This window comes from Gordionus sp. m RMFG-2023, chromosome 4 (genome assembly GCF_954871325.1).
Source record: "Gordionus sp. m RMFG-2023 chromosome 4, tfGorSpeb1-WG-v2, whole genome shotgun sequence".
Taxonomy (NCBI): Eukaryota; Metazoa; Nematomorpha; class Gordioida; order Chordodea; family Parachordodidae; genus Gordionus; species Gordionus sp. m RMFG-2023.
In genome coordinates this window covers 10098006-10124591 of record NC_088778.1, presented here as the reverse complement: position 1 = coordinate 10124591, position 26586 = coordinate 10098006, and the positions used below count along the sequence as shown (strand labels likewise).

Sequence of the window (26586 nt, the reverse complement as noted above, 5' to 3'; positions counted from 1 at the left end):
AATTTTCTTTTAATTAAAGTTATAGTAATCGCTAAATAACAATTTTAAAAAAAAAATTTACAATAGTTATTTTTTATAATATCGATTTAGTGTTTTGAGTATTTCATCCCTCTTCTTCTCCCATCCTTTTTCAAAGTTTTCGAAAAATTTTTCCTAAATTTTTGTAATATAATGCAAAATGTAATATTAGATTTTGAAAACTATAAAAAAAATTATTTAAAATATATAGTATTTAGAAAAAGTAAAATATTTAAAATAAAGCGAATATCAGCGATTTTTTTTTATCCTGATGAGTCTTATATGATTTGAATTTTGAAACAAATCACGTCATTTGACACGGTGTAATATTTTGTTAACCTCTTTTTGCTCACTTGTTTTATAGATAAAAAAAATAACTATAATAAATTCGATTTTTAGGCTAATATATATAAATTTATCTCTTCAAGACATTGAGAATGATGCCATTTAAAATTATTGCATGGACAAATATCACTTATTCACATACAGCGCTGGGCTGTCAAAATTTTAACAACCAGTTTAATAAAAAAAGTTGGGAAAATAAGTTGTCTTTCTCTAAAAATGTTTAAATTTATTATGTTATAAAAGTTTCCATTTTGTTGGATTTACGACTTTTTATCTGCCGCAAATCTATGATCAATCAAATTTATCGAAGATTTCAAGAGCACACAGCATCCCAAGTGGAGATGGTTTTCCGATCAAGCGGGTTTCCATAAAGTTACAAATATGATCGACTGATAAACTATATTTTTATCCTGAAATTCCTAAACTGTTTTTACTGTGGAGGGTTACAAATTGCCCAAGGGACAAGTGCTCGTTAAATTTTTTAAATATCGAGTTCCGTTAAAAAATTAATGACAATATTGAATTTTCATCCATTTGATGCTATAGGTGAAGATTGAAGGTGTTTTCTTAATTTACCTAGATAGTTTGCTTGATGTTGCTGTTAAACCAATTCATAAATTAGGTATCGTAATTAGTATTAGCTCCCTTATTTAAACAGAGAGATGCTGGGTAGATTCAGTATCTAGATGTTTGATTTAACTTTTGGTTATTTCCTGCAGCCTATTCTGTTTTATTGCCTAGAATCAAAGCATACTTAGGGAGAAAATATTAATTGTTTAGAATTCTAACATTCAATTCATTTTAAGAGAAAAGATTTGATGAGGAATCCATTAGGTATTGAAATTGAAACATATGCTTTCTAGTTGTGACTGACGATTGAATTGCAGTTATACCTACAAAAATATGAATCGAATCGAACATTTGCATTATTAGTATGTATTTGAAGATTAAATTCTTTAAAAATTTTCAAAAATGAAAAAATAAAAATATGAAAGAATCTTAAAATTTTTATGAATGAATTTTGAATATTTTTTTTAATTTGTAATTTCATCTTGAAAGATTTCTTGTTCAAAATTATAAAGATTATTTACTAAATATATTTAGAATTTTAAGTAAAATTTAAAAATCTATCTTAAATATTTATGAAAAGTTTTAATGTTTATGAATATCGAATATTTACGAATAATGTTGAATATATAGGATAAATTTAGAAAAATCAAATGATGCGAATAATTCGATAGAATAAAAGATAAAAAATTATTTGACGAGTAATATATTTACCTTATTAGTATTCGATTCGAATTATTCGTTTTAGGTATAATTTTAAAATAATCTAAAAATCAAGTGAAATTGATATTGCTGGATAGATTTGAACTTGATTAAACAAGATTTCCGCAACTCAAAATATATATTTAAATCAATGAAGCTAAAAATATATTATATACTAATTAATAGTGGTGTTAAAGGTTACTGAAAATAATTTGTCATAAATTAAATTATTAATTCGGTAACTAGTTACAGTTATATTTCAAAAGTAACTAATCACTACAGATATATATAAATTATTTATATAACTCATATTTTATATAATTTTTTAATTATACATAATAATTTTGATATTTATAAATAGTATTCAAGGTTAGGGGAGACCGGGGTAACAAGGTTACTGCAAATTACTTTTTAGCCCTTGAGCATAAAAACTGTAAATTTTGTGTGAAGATGTATTTTTATATCTAATTTATTACCTATGTTCATCTTTTGAAATACTTTCCTGGTTTGATATATTTTTCTAAAAAACCGTTTTTACCACTAAAATTTTAAAACCACCCTCTAAGCTTTTAGCAAAATATATTAAGGCTCGTAAATTAAAATTTTGCATATATGTTACTTAAAGTCATAGCTATAAAATAAAATTTATAAGTTTATAGCTTAAATAGTATCAGCAAATTAAAATATCGAAATAGGTGAATAAAATTTAATCGTAACACATAAAGATGGGAACTTATCATACAAAATAAATACTAGAAATAACATTATAGGAAGATATTTAGACCAGACAAAAAAGAGATCAAAGAAAATTATTTCAATTAAAAATATTGAAACAGATGTGAAAGAAATAAATTGTGATAATAACGTTAAAAATCTACACCGAGTACAAAAGTTTCTAGAGGAGGGGGAAGAAGTGATGAACAAATACAAAATCAAAAACAAGTTCAAGATATTCGCTGGGCAAGTCCACTCAAACCTCTTTTTAGGAGTGATGGCTCACTTAGACTTTGTGCAGATTTCAAAAATACTATAAATCCAACTTTGAAAGATTTTAAATGTCCAATATCAGATTTGTATAATATATCACCTTTGATTGTTCTTATGAAGTAGATAATTTTTGAATATTAAAGTCTACACCAAATAAAAAGAACAAAAAGAATATTAATAAATAATTTATGTGTAAATAAAATTAGTCGCAAAGGGGTAGAATAATTCAAATATACGATGCACCTAGTTGAGCATACTAAATATGTGCTATTTTTGATAAAAATTCTACATTCCCGTATTTTGTTGATTAGTTTATACTTAAGAGTAGTGTTGTTAAACGGCTCGTTTTGGGCCGATTTTTAAAAACGGCTAACTCAATATTTTAGCCAGAATAATATTGCCTAAGCCTCAAGATTTCGATAATATATGTATAGACCTTTGTTCCTTCTATGAGCAAAATCTTCAGGCTTGTGTAATATTTTTTTGGATGAAGTATTGAGTTAGACGTTTTTAAAAATCGGCTCAAAACGAGCCGATTAACATCACTACTTAAGAGAGATGAAAAGGTATCAAAATTGCAATATTTTGTTCAACAAGATAATAAAGTTCTGTTCAATTTTATTTAACCATTGCTTATCCATTTTACCCTGGGTACGAGGTAAAATAGCACCAGGGTTGGCAAGTCGGTCAAATTAGGTCAATTGACAGAAGGAGTATTTGACCGGTCAAATACTCTAAAATGTTATTGGTAAATAACATATTGATCTAATTAACTAATTTATATTTAAAGTATATTTATCAATCTAATTTATTTACAAATTATTTTAAAATATATTTGTATCATTAAGGCATCGATTTAATTATAATTTTATATAAAAATATAAAATTTTCAATAAAATATTAGAATTTCAATTTGAAATATAAAAAAAAAGAATTTTTCTCATTATTAATTTGATTGGATCTAATATATGAATAATTATAATTTTACTTATGCAGTTTGAGAAAATTACTGCCAATTTATATTACATTATATACAATTATCCAAACAAGATGTGCATCATCAATAAAATATAATGAGCAAATACATATATGCAAGAAAGCTCTGAAAGCAGCTGTTGAAGAAGTTGGATATTTGTCATAGAGAAATTACCAATAATATATTAAATGATATTTTGGACAAAAATTTTAACATTTTAAACTATTCAACATTTGGCTACAAATTCATGTGCTCAAACTGCACTGCTGATTATTTATTGGATTTCCAATATAAGGGGATCATCTTACTTGTTACTTGAGTTTGAAGCATATGAACTAATACAAAAATTAGTCGTTTTATAAAGTGATGAACATTAAAATATTTTAAGTGATATCATAAATTTCAGAAGTAAAATCGGCGGTATATATAATACCCAATCTAAGAAATCCGATTGAAGATCTCGACACCCAGAAGATTGGTAGGAGTATATTATAACCTAATTATAGGAGGAGAGCTATACTTTTTTTAATTTGCAGATGAGGGATTTGGCGACATATAAATCTATTTGTTGTTTTGTTTCAAAACTATAGCAAAATTGCAAAATACCAAACGTTTTACCCTGGTCTCCCCTATTAATTTACAAAAAAAATACAAAGCTATATTAATTTGTAAAAAATATATAAATAAAATGATATAATATTTATTTTTCAAAAAAATTGGCTTTAATTAATATTTATTAAACTCTAACAATAAACTATTTTCAATATAGCGCTTGATGTACAGAAATTTTAAATTCAGGAAATTATCATGATAAAGATAATGAATAATATATATTAGGGGTGTACCGATATTTTTTATCGGATCGGGCCGATATTCATATTTTAAAATATCGGTTATCGGCCAATATTATAAAATTTTCCGATCGAATATAAAATGGCGTCTTTAACAAAAATAAAATGTAAAAATTTTTAAAATAAATTCTATAATATCATTTATTTTTATAAATAAATCAAAATTATGTATATTTTTTTAATAATAATAATTAATTAATAAACTTCTGCCATATTGTTATTTTTTACGCATTTTGTTTATAAAAGTGTGCGATAATCTCTTCAGAATCTGTTTTTAGTGAAGCTGGTGATTGACAGTTACCATCGCCTCAGGCTGACCTCTGATAAATTGGAAATTTTGGTAATTTAAAAAAGAAATCTTTGATATATTAATGTTAAATAATTTAAATATTTATTTCAAATTTCATAATATATTTGTTTATTACTTATTATGTATATAGATTAATGTTATTATTTATTATATAAAAGTGATTTAACAATAAAAATATTTTATATACTTTTAGAATTGCAATTGAATTGAATACAAACTATAACTGATCATTATAATATATTTAAATAACATAAGTTATGGTATAGTTAAATTATAGATGTTTTACTAATAAAAAGTATATTAAAAATTAAAACCATTGGTATCTTTACATAGTATAAAATTAGATGCCTATATCAATTTAATATCGGATCGGTCTCTAAAAAGTGATATAGGTACACCCCTAATATATATTTAACATATTATAAAAGTAAGTTACAGTTATTTACGCAAAAATGTAACTAATTACTCTAATAACACTATAACCCAGAGCAAGACTTTGGCATGTATTCTAGTATTTATAAATATTATTGTTACATTTTATCATATACTTGTAAATATCGAATTTTTTTTAAAATAAATTTAGTCAAGTCGGTTCAATGTTTTATATTTTTTAAAATTACATTAAACATTCGTGACAGTTCGCTTCTATTAACAAGTAGTCCACAAGTTATTAAAATAAAAACTTGTTAGGGCGAGCGGTTCCAGCTCAGGGCTGCACGTAAGTAGTAATTAAACTATCCATTATAAAAAAACATCTTTCAGTGCAATGCGGGACGATATTAGTCGAAATCATATATCTTTGTATTACTTACCACAATATTTAAGTTACAGATGCAGGTTTTTAAATTGCTGGCCCAAAAGATGAGCTGGTGAGATAAAAAAAAATTAAAACAATAAATGAACAGACCAGAAGGTGGGTATAGATTTTGTAGCCAAGAAGGTGGGTATAGATTTTGTAGCCAATGGGTTGGGTTAAATTTTGAGGCAACATATTCAAAGATTTTAAAATAATGGTTAAGTGATGTGGCGATGCAGGGTCAGTGAAAACAAGAAAAGGGAAATATGCAATTTTTTTTATAAAAGTGGATATAGTAAATGATTCAATTATATAAAAAATATTTTGAAATTACAAATATATTTTTTTAAAAATTCCTTGTAATTTTGTGTATGTGTCCTTGGATCTAATTTTTCAAGTGTGAACATGTGATACTTTGGCAAATAAGCAACCTGATGAAGCCCTTTTAAAGTTTGTAGGAAATGGAACCATAAAATTCCCAAGAACCAGTTAATTAAATTGCAAGTAATTTATATATACATTATTATTGTTAAAAATATTGTGTGATTCATTTTAGATACTTAATATATGTATATTTTTCATTTTTGTTATTGCTTTAACAGTTTAGATCAGGAAACGGATATAACAAAAAAATTTGGCCCAAACTAAAAAATTTTATAAATCAGGTGTGTGGTCGGTAGAATTTTTAAAAGTTTATAGGGGAAAAAACTCAAAATATTTATATTTATTTTAATGTTACACTATTTAAATATTCAACAATACTTTGATAATTTAATATTTATCTATTCTAATCAATTTATTACAAAATATTAATATTGTTTAAAGTTACTTTTCAAATTACATTTTAAAAGGTAAAATTCTCTCAATTGATGGAAAATTGATGAGCCAAAAAAACATTAATTTCTTCAAATTAAGGTGGGGTCTAAAATTTTGAGATCTGCTATTAAAACATTAATCCATCTAATATTTATGTTAATTTATTTAAAAATTGATTAATTAATAACATATATTATAAATATTAGTCAAAAAAATTTAGAACATTAAAATATTTTTAAAAAAATTCATATTAAAAAAAAAGATTTTTGTTTTCTAGCCCAAAATATATTTTATTTTAAAATTAAGTAATTAAATATTTTATGGTACTATCAGAATTGATTAAGAATCTTTGAGAAATTTTTTATATATTTGAATAATATTATTTTTAAATTTAATTTAAAAGAATATATAAAATTTAAATTGACCATAAATATATAATTATTAACATTTGAGGTCTGAAAATATTGGCCCACTTTGGGCTGTTAAGAATTTTTATACATTGCCTGGCCCGAAAATTTTTTTACCAAGCCTGGGCCACTATCAGGGTTGCCAGATATTCTTTACTTGAAAATGTGAGTTTTTCTTTTATAATAATTAATGGGTAACTTCGCCCCCCATACCCCCCAATTTACGGGCCTTCGGCCGGGGTAATTGATGTAGCATACTTAGACTGTGCGCCGATGTCTCAATCGATGGCGGCTTATTTTTTAATTTTCTATCGGCGGCGGCGGTGCGATATTTATTTTAAAATTTTTTTAATTTATAAATCAAAATATTAAATTTTTTATAATTTATTTGGGCGCTCTTTTCTAACACATTGTTAACAAAGTTTGATTCATTCCTGAAATTATTTACTGTCTCACTCCAATTTAAATTATTTTCTCATTCCCAGTAAAAGACTATGGAATTGCATTTTTACTCAGATCAGAGTTTGATAAATAACACATATTAGTAATATTCTATTGATTTTTATTATAACAAATTAAAATATAAATTTGGAATGCAAGCAAAATATAAAGTATGAAATATAATAAATCAGAATTCAGACTCAGCAAAATTATAATTGTCATGAATAAATAGTATTTTATCAAAATTCGTGGTACATAAAGAAGTCCTTTTTGCATTGAGTATTAATCCAGCAATGGAAAAAATTCTTTCGCTGGGCGTACTGGTAGCAGGTATACAAAGAACCTTCCTAGCTAAATTAGCAAGCCTAGGAAATTCCCGTCGTTTTTCTTCCAAGAAGTTAATGTGCATATCCTCTTCTGGGATATTATGTTGGCTGAAAATATGACATTCTTGTTCTAGATTATTAATGTTGTTATAATCGTTGCTTATGGGAATGTTTACGAACTATTTTATCTATATAAGAACTATGCTTGCCCATTATCTTCAACTTGAATCTCATTCTGTGCATTTCTATCATGCTCTAAAAGTTTTAGATGTATATTTAAAAATTACAATGATGTCGTAAAATTCGAATTTAAATATTCTGAAACAATTTTAAGATTTTAAAATCTGGGATCAAATAGAGTCGCTAAGATCTAATGTTTAAAATAAAATTTTATTAATAAAAATATAAAATAACTTGAAATTCATTTATAGGAAACCCATGGTCTATTTTATTTTAAGCAAGAAATCAGATCTATTGCTTTGTAGGGTTTCTATTTCACTGCGAAATAATAACCCTAGTTTATTGTCGATCTCTTTTGGAAGGAAAGAAATTCCACCGACTCTCGAAGATTCAATACTGCGTAAAGCTTATCAATCATATCCAATTCATTATTAAAGAGTTTTAAAGATTATTTTCCTATTTTATTTAGAACATTATTTATAGGAATTTTGTTTACACTGTGAACACTTTCTAGCATAATTAATATGCTGTGCCAGCAGGTAGGGCAATTTAATTTTAAAGTTTTTGTATTAATTAAATTGGTTGGTGCAATGCCATTTCTATTATCCGATTCATCAGACATATCAAAATGGTCATCAAAAGATGGATCAGAATCATCAATATCCAAGATATGACCTGTCTCATAAATTGACTGCAGACATTTAGGATGCTCTTCCAATTTCACATTCCAAATCAGCTACTCGATATCTGAGGGCTGAAATTATTTCACTAATTTTTTAAATGAGAATATTAATAAATTGGATTATGTTTATCCGAATCTTCCTCATCTTTTTTCCCCAATTTTAAGCAAGGTTCACAATAAATATAAACAGGCATTATTGTGCTTTTCTTAATTTCTTCTTCAAAATAAGATTTCCAAAGTACTTCCAGACATAACTTGATTTATGATTAGTAGAGAGAGTTGTTATTTTATTGTATAGGGTGGTTTAAAACGTGAAATTCCATAAAAATAATTAATATGTATTGTTTGTGGAAATGAAATATGATATAGGAATAAATGTAAATGATATACATTATTCTATTATATATAGCAATAGAATACAATTCATATGTTAATTTTATTAATGTTAAATTCAAATTTAAATAATAATAATTTAATATAAATATAATTAAACAGCATTCTAAAAATTATACACGCGGCGCCGCTACCATAAAAAAAATTGGCGGCGAGCCGGCTGGCACCGATGATCTCAATCGGCGGCTGTTTCGGCGTGAATAAAATTGCCGGCGTGTGCCAGCGGCGCACAGGTCTAAGCATACTCATCTAAGTTAATATGTTATATTTAATATAACAAGATTTTAAAGACAATGAAAATTTTTATTGATTTACTAATAACAATTATATATAATTTTCTCATGTTTATAAATATAGCATAATATTAATTATTATATTTTATGGATGATTTTAAAAGAGGCAATAAAGATTTCCCATCGGCACTGTGGAGATAGGCTGAAAATGAAAACTCTTAGCATGAATAGTTATATTTTGTTTAACCATAAGTTCAGCTTCCAATGATTCTTTTCGCCAAGCAGTAGTCATTAGACTGAATATTCTCTCTGATGTAGCATTTGAATGCGGAATAGAAAATATAAAATTGCATATTTTCTCTATCAATGGTGAGTTTTTATTAGAAAGAAAATCCATCCATTTTTCTTGGGTATTCATGTGATTGTTTTTTGATAATTTTTCTTCATAATAGGAATAAAATTGTGAATATTCCTCAAGGAGAATTTCTGTATCTATGTTTGGTATTTTATAATTACCAATAATTTTTTGTAATTGTTCAAATTCTGGACATTATTTTAATGTCATAAGGCTAAGATATTTCCATATATTATCTATAATATCATAACGTTTCTAAATATTCTATAATATTTTTTATAAATATCTTTGATTCATTTTTGAAATTTATTACCTTTTCTACATTATTATGTTGTAAAAATTTTTAGAAATGCTCTCAAAAAAATTTTGTTGAATTTTTAAATTTAATAAATTCTTTAGTTTTATAATAAGATCATGTATATATATTGCTAATGGATCTTCAGATTGCAATTGTAAATTTATGTTATTGACTAAAGTGCCAACGTTAAGGACAACACCTAAATATGCCTCTGCAAAATTATCTCCAAAAATTATTTTCAAAATTGGTGGGGTTGCTGATAATGATAAAAAATATTCTTTAAGGGGTTGAAAATACATAAGCATCCGCTTAATCGCTGGGACTAATGTAAGCCAGCTTGTTGGAACATCGCGAAGTGCTGACCATTCTAAATTGCACCATTCTACCAATTCTTTTAAAATTGTAACTCTTTTTATTGAGTTGCTAAATTCATTATAGCATTTATTTACTATACTCTCAATATCATATTTAAGAAAAATTATGGCCTTTTTAAACGAATTGTGAAGAATGTGGCATTAATATTATTATTATGGCTTTCAATTTTGTCCAAATAGATTTTTCCCAAAGTTTACAGATGCGTTATCTGCACAATAGGCCGTTACATTAGCAATATAAAGTTCAGCGAATTTTAAATTTTATAGCAAGCATCTAGATATGTCTTTAGGGGTTTCACTGTCAGACGAAAATTTTTTAAGTAATTAAAAATTTATTCCATTCTTTTTGTTGAAGTATCTAAGTAATAAGGGAAATGTTTTTATATTACCTTTATTCTATGCATCCTTTAGTATTGAAAACGGATGATTGTTTTTTAGATCTTTTATAATATTTGCCCTTAATTTATTTCATTTAAAATTTTACGAGTTTTAATATAAGATTTATAAAATCCATAAAAGAAATGTATAGTTATTTAAATTCATATTATAATTATACTTTATAAACTTTCTAAAAATTGATTTTCTGTTGTGGATAATTGATCAATGAATATGATTAGTTAGTTGGACTATTAACAAATACTAAATTTTTTTAAAAAAATTTAAAATAAAATTAATTTAAAATTTTATATTTGTTTTTAAAAATATTTTGAAAAAATTTAAAAACGTGAAAAAAAGTATGAGATCAGAGACCTGCAGAAGTACCATTTGTACGGCCCGGCCCGAATTTTTTTTCAAAAATTTTTTACGACCCGGCCCGGGTTTTAAAATTTTAGGCCCGTAGAATATTTTTAAAAAAAAATTTTTTAAATTATATTCTACCTGGAATATACAAAAAATTCATTATTTCGTATTTTATCATATTTTTCGGCGAGTATTATCATTAAATAAGCAAGTATTAGCTAATGTTGTTAAACGGCTCGTTTTGAGCCGATTTTTTAAAACGGCTAACTCAATATTTTCGCCAGAAAAATATTGACTAAGCCTCGAAATTTCGATACTATATGTCTAGACCTTTGCTCCTTCTATGAGCAAAATTATCAGGCTTACAAAATATTTTTCTGGACAAAACACTGAGTTAGCTGTTTTTAAAAATCGGCTCAAAACGAGCTGTTTAACAACACTAATTTTATTTTTTTTTATTCTAAACAGATATTTAGTATATTACAAATTGATACTATAAAAATTTGTGTAAATAATATTTTGAGAATATACTATGTATTTATAAAAAAAATAAAAATGATATTTTAACTAATAAAAAATATACATATATTATATATTATATAATAATGTATTTAATCCTTTGTGTATTTATTCCATGGTAGGAAAATTATAATTTTATTATGTAATAGATACTATGAGTGTTAACTTTCACCAAACATTATATTAATCATAACTATATATAATCATTATAACCATATCTAATTGACGAATATAATAATTCATGTTGTATAAATTTTTTAAAAAAATACAACCTGGCCCGGATTTTTAAAAAAAAATTTTCAGGCCTGGCCCTGATACGGCCGGGACTTGCCGGACTTAGGGACGGGCCTGCAGGTCTCTGTGTGAGATTAAGTGTGATTATTTTAATTTACTCAAAAAACGTGAGAATCTCGGCTAAATCGTGACATCTGGCAACCCTGGCCACTATAGTTTTTAAAAAAATTACCCTGTCTAAAAATTATAAGAACCAGCCCATTAAAGTTTTACAAAAAGTGCACCATAACATTTTAAATTTTTTTGAACAAATTTTCCAGCCATCACATTTTTAATATATATCTAATTTTTTCACAATGTTAATTAAATATCTTATATTTATCCTCTATGAAATCTATTTCTACAAAAATCGTTTAATAAAACAACTGTGTTGTTAACCGTCTTGTACTGTGCATTTATAATTGTATCATATCATAAATAAGTTGTTTAATTTTTGAATTTTGTACATTATTTATAGAATTCATATTTTAGTTATACATACAGCTTATAAAATACAATGAAATAAGAATATTGTAATTTATTTTCAGATAGTAATAATAACTATATTAGCTTAAAATTCAAAAAAATATATCAAATTTTTAATTCCTGAGCTAGCTTGTTAAAATGTTACAAAAATTAAAGATTTGTAAGGTCCTACTTAGGCCGCATTCATAATGGGATCCAATCCGACACGATTTAACAACTGATCAATTTTTAAATTAGTTTATGATAATAAATCTTTTTATTAAAACCAATATTTCTTAGGTTATTATCATGTATAGAATTAAGGATAAATTAATGTTATTTAAAAAAAATAGATTTCATCAGATTTTAAAAATCAATCAGCTGTTAAATGGTGTCAGATCGTATCCCACTATGAATGTGGCCTTATTTTTTTTGTATAAATTGTCCATCCCAACTTAAAATTTTTTATGAAAAAATTGCCTGTCCTATTACATTTTATTTGCTGCCTTGCTTGGCCTGCTATAATTCTTTTTTTAAATTTTTGGTCTGGCCAGGAGGCTGAGTTGGGCTTTGCAGATTTCTAATTTTCATTATATATTATTTACTATTATTTGTGTTATTATTAATTATTATTTATTTTTTTTATCATAAAATTATTTATTAATATCATATAATTATTATAATCATATATAACAATTAAGCTCATCAAATTTTAAGTAATGCAAAATAAATGACCCCAACTTGGTCAAAAAAAGATCCCAACTTTGGGTTGAAGTCATATATAACCTCAATTTAAAAAAAAAAGCCTTGAATTTTGGATTAGAGTTACAACTTATGCCATAACAAAATATAAATCAGTAATAATAAGAAGAACTTTATTATATGAATATCTTAAAAAAGGAAAGATGACCTTTCTTAGAAGTTATTTTTACATATCTAAAGGGTATAAGGATGAGATTAAATGGTCAAACTTTCATTTTAAATTTAATCAGTATATTTTATAGATTAAAAAAAATACCTATGATTTAACCATGAATGCATAAATCATCAACGCTTATAGAACAATTTTAGAGTTAAATAAAATAATAATAGATTGAGTACCATAAAGTTATTGAATGAATGGGTCAATAGTGTGGATATTGTATTGAGTGTGTGTTTTGAATTTATGTCAAGATCCAAGGAATAGTTAAATAAAATGCAAGAAGGTGAATGTTTTCGGTGTTCATCTCTTAATTTAATTTTTAATTAAAAACATAAATTCTTAAAGTTACATAGGATTATCATCAGAGTCCCAACCTTCAAGTTCTTTCCAACATATTATACAAATTGCAACATCATTGCATTCTTTATTTGGTGCATAAACAAATCCAGAAGAAGCCATCTTAAAAAATATAAATTCATTTATGTTGTTTGATATCTTAGTATAAATTTAAAACAATATTCTTACTTTTTCAGCATTACATTTAGATTTTTTTTTATAAGGCCACCCTTTGAAAGTTAATAATCTATGTTTTTTGTAAAGGTAATAAGGTATTTTTTCACTAATAGCAAATAAATATTGGTTATTTTTTAACTCCGTCTCCATAATATATACAAAAATAATTAAATCTTTTGTGATATCACTCTCTCCAAGTTTTAGAAGGTTTTGAAATTTGTGAAAAAATTTAACCAATCGGACCAAGCCTAACCTTTGATAGTGCAATACTAAATTAAAGTGATATTGCTTAAAAATTTGGCAAGGAGGTGAGGGCTACGATTTCTTTTTATATTACTATAAAATATATATAAAATCGAATTTTCTATTACGAATATTAATAAATTATTTATTTATATGATACTTTAAAAACAATGTAACAAATTTAATATCACCGATAACTATACAAATTAAATAATATATAAATGCTTCTTTTTCTTTAGGCTGTATTTTTGTTTATATAATTTAATTCACTTGTGAATATTCCATTTCTATATTTTGATATAAGTATCTAATTCATTCTAATATCGAATATCCATTGATATATATATATGAATATGGACCATACATTTAGCAAATTATAAACTCTTAAAGTCGTTCGTATATCTGCATGATCAAATAATAAGATAAAAATCCTTATTACACTAGACATTAGAATAAAATATCCAAAAAGTTAAAGAATTTTTTAATATTTTCATAGAAATATCTTCATCGATATATTGTCGGAGTATACATCACATTCGTTTAAATTGAATCTCTTTATTTACTTATCGCCACATCGCGCATTTAGGTTTCTAGAATTTTTAGAATAAAGTAAATATCTAAAAAAATTTCTAAAATAGAAAAATAATTTTATTTAAATTTATTCAAGTCATTTTACTTTAATTTTTAAGCTATCTATTAGTCAGGGCTGCATGATGCTTTCTAGAGAAATTAGATGCCTATTTTTACTCTTATTAGTTTTGAATTATTTGGTTTATTTTTAAAATATTTCTGAATAGAGAGGAACATCTGGAAATATTTACCAACATACAGAATCTACATGAGAAATGGGATTAGAAGTGATTTGCCTCTAATGTATTTGAAGGGGGGGGGGGGTAGTAGTGCAAATATTTATAGATTTAAGATAAAAATAATTAAATTTATAATATATATACTTCCCATTCATTGGCGGATGAAATTATACACACTAATGATCGTGCTTAATATTTTATATGCGGTTGGTAAAAACGAGTTGATTACCTCTTACTATGATTATTAGTTATTCCTTGCCTAAACAATCATGAAACCTGAGGGAGTTTGATTGGAATTGTTTTGAAAATATAAATGGTGGTTCATCAGATGATATATTTTTAGTTAATATCATGGGGTTGTTAGGGAATATGGATAGTTAAATATAACCGCTGAAGGTCGCGAATTTTTATGGGGGTTGGGATAGATTTTAGATAAGGTAGGGAGTTTTCTTCCAATCAATTTGTGTTATTTAAGCTTTTCCTACACAATCTTTTGTTATTTTCAATATGATTTTATGATTTCTATTAAATATTAGTCATTCAATAATTGTTAATTTGCAAAAGAACACCAAGAACCTAAAAAAAATATATCCTAATTTCTAATTTCTTTAAAATTAATGACTTATCCTAGCAACATCTACCTCTTTGAAAATTTTACTTAGTTAAAATTGGAATATTTCTTGGCTTTAATATTATTAAATCAGCTAAATCCTAACAGTTGAAAAAATACGCTAGACCTTAAGGTAATAATATATATTTTTTAAGATTAAGCTATCATTTAAGCTTCAACTTCAATCGAAGCTAATATGATAGATTTTGTTTTAATCGGCTTAGCATTTTAGAGTTGGGTCAAAACCTTTTGAAAATGGAGAACCACTACTTGTTAGATTATTCAATAGTATTTGATAAAATATTAATGAGTTATTAGTTAATAATCATTGCAAATAACATTTACCACATAAATCAATAAATTGTATATATAAATAAGAAATTTTGTATTATTATGACAGAAGCTGAGGTATAATTTAAAAAAAACGAAATATAATTTTACAAATTGAAAAAAATATAAATATAGACTTTACTCTCAACCCTTCCCTCACAAAAATATAACTTATCAATCCAAAATAATCCCTTTAATAATCTATATATATAATCCTCAAAAAATGTCAATCAAATTTAGCCAATAGTTTTCTTTTAAATATTATTTGTCCAATCAAAATGATTATAGCAAATTTGATCAATGGTAATCAACGTGAAAACTAAATCATTCATTCACAAATCACTTCCATAAAAACCATACCACATCACTCTATAACCATATCATTACAAAAAATAATTTCATCTACTATTACATCTTACAGATATTTCTTATTAATATATATAATATATAATTTAATACACATATATAAAAAGTTTTTTTATAGGTTACAAAATAATGGAAAGAAAACAAAACAAGGTAATAAATTTTTTTTACAATTTTGATTAAAGATAATATATATAATATATAATTTAATACACATATATAAAAAGTTTTTTCATAGGTTACAAAATAATGGAAAGAAAACAAAACAAGGTAAAAATTTTTTTGCAATTTTGATTTATTTTGTTTACAAAATAATTTAGCTAAAAAAGCCAACCTCAATTAACATAAATCTAGAAAAAAATTAAAATTTAGAAAATATATAATTACCTAGCTTTATCATCTGAAATAACCTTGAATGACAATGGAATTGTATTTTTTATAATTAAAAAATTTATAAATCTAGAACAAGGTTAAATTTTTTTGATTTATTTTGAGGATCACAGTCCAACAATTTCTTAAATCCAGTAATCAGGGGCCTTAATTAAAAAATGTGGATCCACTTTTTTTAGGAAAGCCAACCTCAATTAACATAAATCTAGAAAAAAATTAAAATCTTTATAATTTCAATTTACACGTTTTTTTCCAGGTTCTTTACGGCAAACTACGAGCAAGGAAATTACAACATTATCTTCAAAAACGAAACCACATTGAGCAAAGAAAAGAGAACTTCTTCACCATCGCTAAATCATCTTCCTCACCAGCAACAGTAAATTCTACTTTATAATTAAATTTACACGTTTTATTTCAGGTTATTTACGGCAAACTACGAGCAAGGAAATTACAACATCATCTTCAAAAACGAAACCACATTGAGCAAAGAAAAGAGAACTTCTTTACCATCGCTAAACCATCCTCCTCACCAACAACAGTAAATTCTATTTTATAATTTCAATTTACACGTTTTTTTTCAGGTTATTTACGGCAAACTACGAGCAAGGAAATTACAACATCATCTTCAAAAACGAAACCACATTGAGCAAAGAAAAGAGAACTTCTTCACCATCGCTAAACCATCTTCCTCACCAGCAACAGTAAATTCTACTTTATAATTTCAATTTACACGTTTTATTTCAGGTTATTTACGGCAAACTACGAGCAAGGAAATTTCAACATCATCTTCAAAAACGAAACCACATTGAGCAAAGAAAAGAGAACTTCTTTACCATCGCTAAACCATCCTCCTCACCAACAACAGTAAATTCTATTTTATAATTTCAATTTACACGTTTTTTTCAGGTTATTTACGGCAAACTACGAGCAAGGAAATTACAACATCATCTTCAAAAATGAAACCACATTGAGCAAAGAAAAGAGAACTTCTTCACCATTGCTAAACCATCTTCCTCACCAACAACAGTAAATTCTATTTTATAATTTCAATTTACACGTTTTATTTCAGGTTATTTACGGCAAACTACGAGCAAGGAAATTACAACATCATCTTCAAAAACAAAACCACATTGAGCAAAGAAAAGAGAACTTCTTCAGCATCGCTAAACCATCTTCCTCACCAACAACATTAAATTCTATTTTATAATTTCAATTTACACGTTTTTTTTCACGTGACGATCGGAGTGTATATAGAATTTTTGGGATTAGGAGGTAGTTCTTTAATAGAAAGAACGCTTGGTGGGCTGCGAGGCGAGATAGTGTATCGCGCATGAGGGATATCTCTAGTAGAGTGTCGGCCAAGAACTTGACAAAGGACTCGTCTTTACCCACTGGAGATCCGAGATGTGTTAAGAAGTTCAATGGTGTATGATTGAACATAGGATCATAGTTAAGGTCGATGATTCCAAGAGGACAATATTCGCTCTTGTCTTGATTGATTCGCAGTCCCAAACTGCTCTCGCTGGATTTTATTATTTCGACCGCCTTCATAACTTTGCTGGGTGAGCCGCCTAGTATACCATCGTCGATATACCAGTTATGAAGGTTTAGTTTACATTGGTCATTTATGCCTTGTATTAGGCTATTAATGCCCAGACAGAATAAAAAGGAGCCTAGAGGGTCACCTTGTTGTATTCCATTACTAGAAGGAATCAATCTATCTCCAAATTGAAGATGCGATGGACTAGCATAACAATCGAAGATGAATTGCGAGTATTCTGAATAAAGGCTAAGGATGGGATTAAGAAACGCTGAACGTTTTAGAGAGTTAAAAGCGTTTGAAAAATCTATCTTAATTAGGATATCGTCACTGGGGTCTGTTTGTAGATACATTCTGGTCATGTGTAGGGATACCTCACATACCCCTTTTACGTTGACTCCTAATTGATTAGGGCACAGGTGATTGGATACTGTGAACAATATTCTGCTCACTACTAGCTTTGCGGTTAATCGGCGCCAAGTGGTCCCAATAGCGATAGGGCGAATATCTTTATTAGGTTTATGGAGGGCGATGAGTTTAGCTCCATAAAGGAGTGGAATAATGGTGGGTGGTAAGCCTCCAGCAAGCATACGGTTGATGAGTTGAGTAATTTTTTCCAAAACGTCGCATTGTTGTGTGATGTAAGGTGCGGTTAGATCCTATAGGAATATTGGGCGAAACCCATCAACCCCCGGTGAAGAATCGCGTTTGAAGGAGAGAATAGCCTTTCTAACCTCGCTTGAGGTAAAAGTGGTTGCAATTAGAGGAGCTTCGGGGTAAGACGGTATTTCGTCCTTAAGATCGTGTGGGTGATGTTTTAGGAGAAGAGCTTGATAAGTTGTTTGATCGTAGGGAGCTAGCTTATTGTCAGATGTTGCCAGTCGTATGGCAGATTTAACATTCAGGTTATCCAGCTTTTTAGATATAAGCTTGGCCTTGGTGAGTAGGTCATTTTTGTGATTTTTATTTTTATCAGTGTCATCACCTTTAAAAGATGTGGAAAAGTGACTGATGGGTAAGGGGTAGATAGTAGAATCCTTGATTTGCTGTGTCATAAATTTTTTGCTGGCAGGATCAGGAACTTGCAAGGTAGTAAAGGCAAATGACAGGGTGTCTAGCCAGTGTTTTATGGAAGAATAATTATTTATCAAGGAAGTCAAGTTCTTTGAGAGGTGTTTGGCAACTTGAAGTCTTGCTCCCTTAGGTATTCGTGAAATCACAAATGGTTTTGGTGTGACTAAAAATATTTCTACATCTGTGGAGTCGGTTGGATTAAAAGTGAGAGCATTTTCGGCGGTTGAGGTGGGGACTATTGGGCTAGTAGGCACATCAGTCAACGTGGGAATGGTAACTATAGGTTGTGCGAGGGCAAGGGCAGAAAAGGCATTTAGGGTTCGAGGGATAGCTGGTGATAAGATGGGAAGCCCAGATTGAGGACATTTTATCTTATTGTTTTGATGAGATGGCAATAGCCCCAATTTGGTTACTTTAACGAGTTTATTACATAAAGGGCAGTTAGATTTGGTAGAAGCTGTGTTGAGGTTTGGTAAGCTCATGAATTAAAATTTTTTTATCAGTTTAAGAGTGAAAATGTTGGATATTATTTTTATCTTCAAATATGGGTTTCCTATGGGTTGGTATATTAAGGAAGTTTAATGAGTTATTTTTTTTTGATTTTTGATAAGATTTATTCAATATTTGAGGTTTGATTATGGAAGATGATTTACTCATAGTATAATTATGTACAAGTGATCATATAGAAATCCCACTTTCAATATCATTTTCTGGATAAATATTTGGTGAAATATTATTAACTGAATAAATGTTTGGCAATTTTTGATAAGATTTATTCAATATTTGTTTGATTATGTAAGATGATTTATTCATAGTATAATTATGTGCAAGTGATCATATAGAAATCTCACTTTCAATATCATTTAATTTTTGTATTTATTTGAATTCATATTAGTTTGCTGTCTAGCTTGTAATATTTAGTTCATATGTTTTTGCAAAGATGAATTACTCATAGTATAATTGTGGAGGTTTTGTGGGAGTGAGATGTATGTGGGTAAACTAAAAAATTGTGGGAGACTCCCACTGATGGGGGGAGACATGGCAACCCTGCACAGAAATGAGATCCAACTGATGCTAAAAAAAATTATAATAAATTTGATTATTTATGTAAATATTTTTTTAATTTAAACAAACCTATATCCTCGATAGGATCTTCAAATAAATCCTCATACTAATAATATTTTAAACAATTAAAATGTGAATAAAAACTTTCTGGACAATTTTGCTAATTCTCTCGTTCAATCGTTAAGCCTCGAGATTTCGATATTATATGTATAGACCTTTGTTCCTTTCTATAAGCAAAATCTTCAGTCACAATATTTTTATAGATGAAATATTGAGTTAGCCGTTTTTAAAAATCGGCTCAAAACGAGCCGTTTAACACCAGCAATGCACAGTAATGATATCTGAATATTAGCTGTCAACTCAATTATTAAACCTCACTCGTCATATTAGCCGATATGACACTTAATTTTAAAATCTAAATACTACATTCCTACTCCCTATCATCAAAGTGGTGGTAATATTTAAAAATGCAAGTAAATTATTTTTTTAGCATTTTTATATTTATATTTTTTTTAATAAAAAAGTTAAGGTGTAATCAGGAACTAAATTTAAAAAACTTTTTAAATACATTAGATGAAGAGTATATTAATATTCAAATGAAATTGGAAGTAACATTAATTTATTATAATATGACATGACATATATTTTTTTTTACTAAGAAAAGCTATATTAATATTAAACAAATCAAATGCATCTATAATATTGAAAAAAATGTTTTATGGTTTCAAAAAACTTTTATGATAAACCTTTTAATTTTAAAAGTTATATATAGATTTTTTTACATAATGTATTAGAATTTTAGAATTTGTTATTAGATTGTAGAATAATCATTCAAAGGATTAATGATATAAATAAGAACAATAAACAAGTTTATTTTCTATATGCATATAATTATATTTGTGTTTAAAATGTACAAATGAAATATTTTAGATTTATCAAATATTTTTCAAATTGCTTCTTTTGTTTATTACATTAGAGTGTTTTAAGGTTATTTTTAATTATGTTAAATATATAATTTTATTCTACATTGTTACAAAATTATCCAAATTTAGATTCTGAAATTTTGCAAACTTTTGAAAATCAAGCCTCCCTTATACTATCTAAATATAATTATATTTGTGTTTAAAATGTACAAATGAAATATTTTAGATTTTTCAAATTGCTTCTTTTGTTTATTACATTAGAGTGTTTTAAGGTTATTTTTTAATTATGTTAAATATATAATTTTATTCTACATTGTTACAAAATTATCCAAATTTAGATTCTGAAATTTTGCAAACTTTTGAAAATCAAGCCTCTTTTATACTATCTAAATATAATTATAATTGTGTTTAAAATGTACAAATGAAATATTTTAGATTTTTCAAATTGCTTCTTTTGTTTATTACATTACATTATTTAAATAAATTAATATTTAAATATGACTTAATAGAGTGATTTAAGGTTATTCTTTAATTATGTTAAATATATAATTTTATTTTACATTATTACAGAATTATCCAAATTTATTAGATTCTGAAATTTTGCAAACTTTTGAAAATCTAGCCTCCCTTATACTATCTAAATCATTTAATTATGATTTATTAATTGAAGGTAAATTTAAAAAAAAATTTAAATATACTCTCACTAATTTTCTCAGCTTGTGAAACTACAACCGAAGATTACCAAGAACAATTTAATATACTAGACACTGCACTCTCTCTTTGTAATGTAATTGACACATCTTCTATGGAGATATTTGGTCAGAAAATTTTGCCAATACAGTTAAAGAATTCCATGAAAAATATAGAAATATTACAGCAAATTTTAAATGAAGATAAAAGGACACATAAAAATCTGTTTGCAAACATGCAGAGCTGTAGTAGTTTATTGGTAAATTTTTTCTATTTTTTTATCATTATATTTTTTTTAAAATTTAACCAGTATAAAATTACTATAATATAAATAAAATATCATACAAAATTATCCAATGTTAAAAAATATAAATTGATGAGCATGACTAAAATGTGCATTCCTAAAAGAATATAAAATTGTGTTTAGCTTATTGATATGATTCAGAAAACGTTTTTTTAATTTAAAAAAAACTGAAAAATTGGTAAAATATAAAAACACTTTTTTATGACTAGAATACACATCCCCATATGCATCTTTAATAATTATGCAGTATTTTAAAAAAAAATGAATGCAGACTCATGTTTGGCTTTTTAAAAGGATTCAGAAAATGTTAATATTAATTTTTTAAAAATTTATTAAATTAATGGGATATTGAAAAATATTATTTTTTGACTATATTTCAAAATTTCACATAAGTGAATAAATAATAATTCATGTCTTACTTTTTATAGTAATCTGGTAAATATTCGGTTGAAAAAAAAGACAGCAAAATTATTGAAAAAATTAATTAGGTAGAATACATGAATTTAATTGTGTCTATAAATACTAAGGTTCCAAAAATATGCAAAAGTAAATTTTAAATGTAATGTACAGAAATATTTTTGAAAAATTAAAGTTATTTTTGAAAAATTAAAGTTTTTTTTTTGACTAAGCCAATAATTTATATGAAATATTGCTAGATAATTTCTTATTATAACAAGTGCAAATAAGGGCCAGGCTTAGCCATAATTATCTATCTAATTACATCTTTTTGCTTACATTTTTAAATGCTAAAATCTTGAAATTTAATAAAACTAATAATATCCAAGAGGGCATATGCAGAGATGAATATTAAAAATAGGTTCAGTTCTTGACATGGGTTTATATTGAATATATAAAATAAATTTAAGCAAAAATATATGAATATGGCAAAAAAATGATTCTTTATGTTGTGGTGTCACTAGTTAAGGCTCTGTAAAAATTTATCGGCTAGATAGTAATCTATTTAGTGCATTTCACTTTGAGATTCTTCTGTTGTCCATTTTCATGCATACAGGAATTATGTAATAAAATAAATTTTATAAATGACCTTGAAAAGTAAAAACCGTTTAAAAAAAGTTATAAAGACTCTTGGACTGGGGCAAAAAATATGTGTGTATACTTTTTGCATTACCCAGTTCGTAATGATTTTTTATGATGAAAAAAGACTGGTTTTATAAGTTTAAAAAGTTTGGAAGTTTCAGGCAGGCCGGTTAATTTACATAAGTTACCCTTCCCTTAACCTTAAGGTTTCTGGTTGGGATGCTGTTCTCTGATATCTATAACTAGAATTTGTAAACTAATGAAAAGAAAGAGCAGGAATACCCGTTTTGCCAATTTTGCTAAAAAATTCGCTTTGATGAGCCGCCCACCACTCTAACAAATTATCCACCTTAAATGTTTCATCTATTTTTTTATTTATGTAATTATAATATTCATCATCGGGTATTGACATATTACCAAAATTACCATCGCCCCATTTGTAATAAAACGATTCAGTTTGTTTAACAACAGTCGTAATTTGACTGATCTATGTATTTCATTTACTTCCTGAGCCTCTTGTAATTTAATATAATCTTTTATATAGTTTTCCGTCATCTTGCGATCTGTTCCTGACAACATACGTAATTGCTTGAATTTGGGACAGAGAAAAAGAGAAATAAAATGATACTTGTGTAAAACAAATTTTTTTAATTAAAAAATGCTTTATATTAAGTAAAATCAATTTTATTTCTCCTTTTTCCCTTTGAAAGGTATTACAAACTTCAAGAAGTGATATTCATTTATTTGATTGTTTTAGTAAAATATATTCTAAAAATTTAGATGTGAATTTTAAAAAAATATATTAATAATACTTGAATATTGGGGCTTATTTAAGATATTCCTTTATTTGATTGTTTTGGTAAAATATGTTGTAAAAATTTAAATATGAATTATAAAAAAATATATTAATACTTTGAATAAATTTGCAGGAAATTAATAGTTAGATCGATCTGTGGGTGTTAGGTAGTGTTAACCATCACCCAATATTATATTAATCATAACTATAATATAATATAATCTTATAACCATTAACTCATAATGTAAAAATTTTTATAAAAAATATTAAGGCCCGGCCCGGATATATTTTAAAAAAAAATTTTTAGGCCCGGCCCGGATATGTTTAAAAAAAAATTTTTTAGGGCCGGGCCTGCAGGTCCCTGCTAAATATATTATAAATTTTAGGTAAAATTTAATCAAAAATTTCTCTTGTTTCAAAAATCTTCCAAAATTTTTGCTCGCTCAAACGATTTATTTTCAAACTCATGGATTATTAAAATTAAAAATGTGATTTATTAGATATGGAAATAACCTAAAAATAAGTAAATCCGATGGCAACATGTTAGATAGTTACAAATAATTTGGGGTGTACCGATATCCCTTTTTGGGCCGATCCTATATTCCCGATATTAAATTGATATCTGCCGATTACCGATCCTATATTATATCTAATTTTTTATTCTGTAAAGATACCAATGGTTTTAATTTTTAATATACTTTTTATTAGTATAACATCTATAATTTAACTATACCATAACTTATTTCATTCAAATATATTATATATTATAATGATCAGTTATAGGGCTACATGGAGTTGCAATACGATTGAGGCCAATTCATACAGGATAGAATTTTTATTTTTTTGGATTCCTAGTATTCTAGCAAATTTTTTGATTTGTCCATACTCCACTCGAATTTTTTTTTTATTTGATAGAATATCATCCTTTTTGTAAGGTTTACTAGTTTTTCATTTTATCCTTGGACCTTATAAACATTCCTATATTCTTGTCCTTCTTCAGAAGATTTATCAGAATTACTTATTATATTTAAATCTTCATTCTATGTCCCACAACTGTTATTTTCCTCTTTTCAAAAGATCTAGATATAAGACAGAACAAAGTAATTATTTCATTTTGATAACTGAAATCAAGTCTCATGATAACAGGGAATTAATTTTTTGAATACATTTGGTCGATTGACCCTATAAAGTCACCTGGAAAATTACTCTATTGGATATTTAATTTGTAAATAAATAGGGTTCCTTTAACGGCTTTAATGGGAGAAATAGATTTCAGGATATACCATTTGTGAGGATTTAGAAAATTAAAAGATCTTAATATTTACACCTGTTAGATGGATTAAAAATTTTTTTAAAATTATATAAATAAATAAGGAGTTCCGGATTACACATTATGGTCCCCTTACTTAAATTTACTCAAAGTTCCGTTCCCGGAACGTTCCGTTTTAAGTCCCTTGTTATAAGTGAATAAAAAATATATTTTTATATTAATTTTTAATATATAAAAATTTTATATATCATGAAATTTAATTATTTATAAAATATATAAATTAATAATACTTTAAATTGTGATCAACCATTAATAAAACCCTTGATGAGAAGACCTAAAAATAGCGAAATTTCAAATAATCACACTATAAATAAATAAATTCTAAAAGATATTAAATATTTTATATCTATGTATATGTTAGCGTTAATGTTATTTTCGGCAATGTGTTAGGTAAGGTGAATTTGTTATTTCGGCAATGTATTCTTTACAAATTAATAAATTTATTATTTATTTGAGATTAATTTATAATTTATTTGATATTCCGTGATCCGTAATATATAGCGCATATGCCCTCTGACGTTGAATAAACAATAGAGCTACGCTAGGTTTTCCCCATTTCCATCTAATTGGAACATAATTGATGTAAAGTTAAAAAATATGAGAAGCCCTCTACACGTTCGTGGGCAAGCCGCACGTACTTGTACGCGCAACATTTCCAAAAATGTTACAGACGTCCATAGGCTTTAAGAAAAAGAGCCTAAGCCCAAGAACTGCAATATAAGTTAATTACTTTAAAGGTGGGTGGTGGCTGATTTTAAGTTTAAATTCTTTCGTGTAAGTCTTTATGATTGCTATCAATATTGAGATTTAAGGTTCATAGAATCTGAAATAAAGATGATTAAATAAAAAAAATTATCCTGGTCAGTATGATATAGCATTATTTTTTGTTGATGATTTATCCATACAATACAGTATTACCACTTATACTTCTAAATCTTCCAAAAATTAATTTTCCAATTACATACGATATTCTAGAATATATAATCTAAATTTTCAATATTAAAACTTCCCATTCACTTTATATAAAATATTTTATTTGTAAAAAAATATCAATATTGTAATTTGTTTCCTTAACGTTTAGTAAAATAATTTTTTTAGTATAAATGTATTTGCGATGAGAAATTTTAATAAATTTTAATTTTTTAGTATTATTTGAGAGGAATTTATTATTTTTAAATTTATTTTTATAATTTATAGTCAGTACATTTTTTAAATATTATTTAAAGTTTGTTAAGGTTTTTTGGACGGTTAAAGTTTATTGATCTTATATTTTATTTTAAATATATTTTTTTGAGATTTATTTTGATGTGTTATATTTAGTGTTGCGTAATCGGCTAAGCCTAATTAGGCTAAGCCTAAAAATCGGCTAAGCCTAAAAATCGGCTAAGCCTAATTAGGCTAAGCCTAAAAATCGGCTAAGCCTATTAGGCTAAGCCTAATTAAGTAAGCCTAAAAATCGGCTAAAACTAAAAATCGGCTAAGCCTAATTAGGTTAAGCCTAAAAATTGGCTAAGCCTATATATATCTGCTAAAATTAAATTAGTCAAAATTCTGCATCGATGCTTAGTATTAATTATTATTTATTTATTTT

General features: G+C 26.4%; 2 protein-coding genes across 2 annotated transcripts in view; one reads left to right on the top strand and one right to left on the bottom strand.

The window, feature by feature from the left end:
* Positions 1 to 42: 42 nt before the first annotated feature.
* On the bottom strand, positions 43 to 13640 carry LOC135928606 (baculoviral IAP repeat-containing protein 5-like). The gene is made up of 4 exons (XM_065465061.1): positions 13503 to 13640; positions 13327 to 13436; positions 13157 to 13283; positions 43 to 153 (listed from the first exon to the last, which is right to left on the bottom strand). Exons 1-4 carry the CDS (start codon positions 13638 to 13640, stop codon positions 67 to 69), a joined length of 462 nt encoding a protein of 153 aa, XP_065321133.1. The 3' UTR covers positions 43 to 66.
* A 6664-nt stretch (positions 13641 to 20304) lies between these two features.
* Positions 20305 to 26586, top strand: part of LOC135928340 (uncharacterized) — a 33527-nt gene continuing 27245 nt past the window's right edge. The window contains exons 1-6 of the mRNA XM_065464785.1: positions 20305 to 20387; positions 20439 to 20522; positions 20579 to 20675; positions 20717 to 20782; positions 21408 to 21507; positions 21554 to 21786. Of these exons, the coding sequence (XP_065320857.1) occupies positions 20652 to 20675; positions 20717 to 20782; positions 21408 to 21507; positions 21554 to 21786 (423 nt within the window). The 5' untranslated portion in view covers positions 20305 to 20387; positions 20439 to 20522; positions 20579 to 20651. The remainder of the gene's footprint in view (positions 20388 to 20438; positions 20523 to 20578; positions 20676 to 20716; positions 20783 to 21407; positions 21508 to 21553; positions 21787 to 26586) is intronic.

Coding starts and splice junctions, on each gene's coding strand:
- LOC135928606 (XM_065465061.1), bottom strand. CDS start 13,640: ATGGAGACGGAGTTAAAAAATAACCAATATTTATTTGCTATTAGTGAA. Junction 13,284..13,326: donor GACTCTGATGATAATCCTAT/GTAACTTTAAGA, acceptor AATTAAATTAAG/AGATGAACACCGAAAACATT. Junction 154..13,156: donor ATTCATTCAATAACTTTATG/GTACTCAATCTA, acceptor ACAAAAATTTAG/GAAAAATTTTTCGAAAACTT.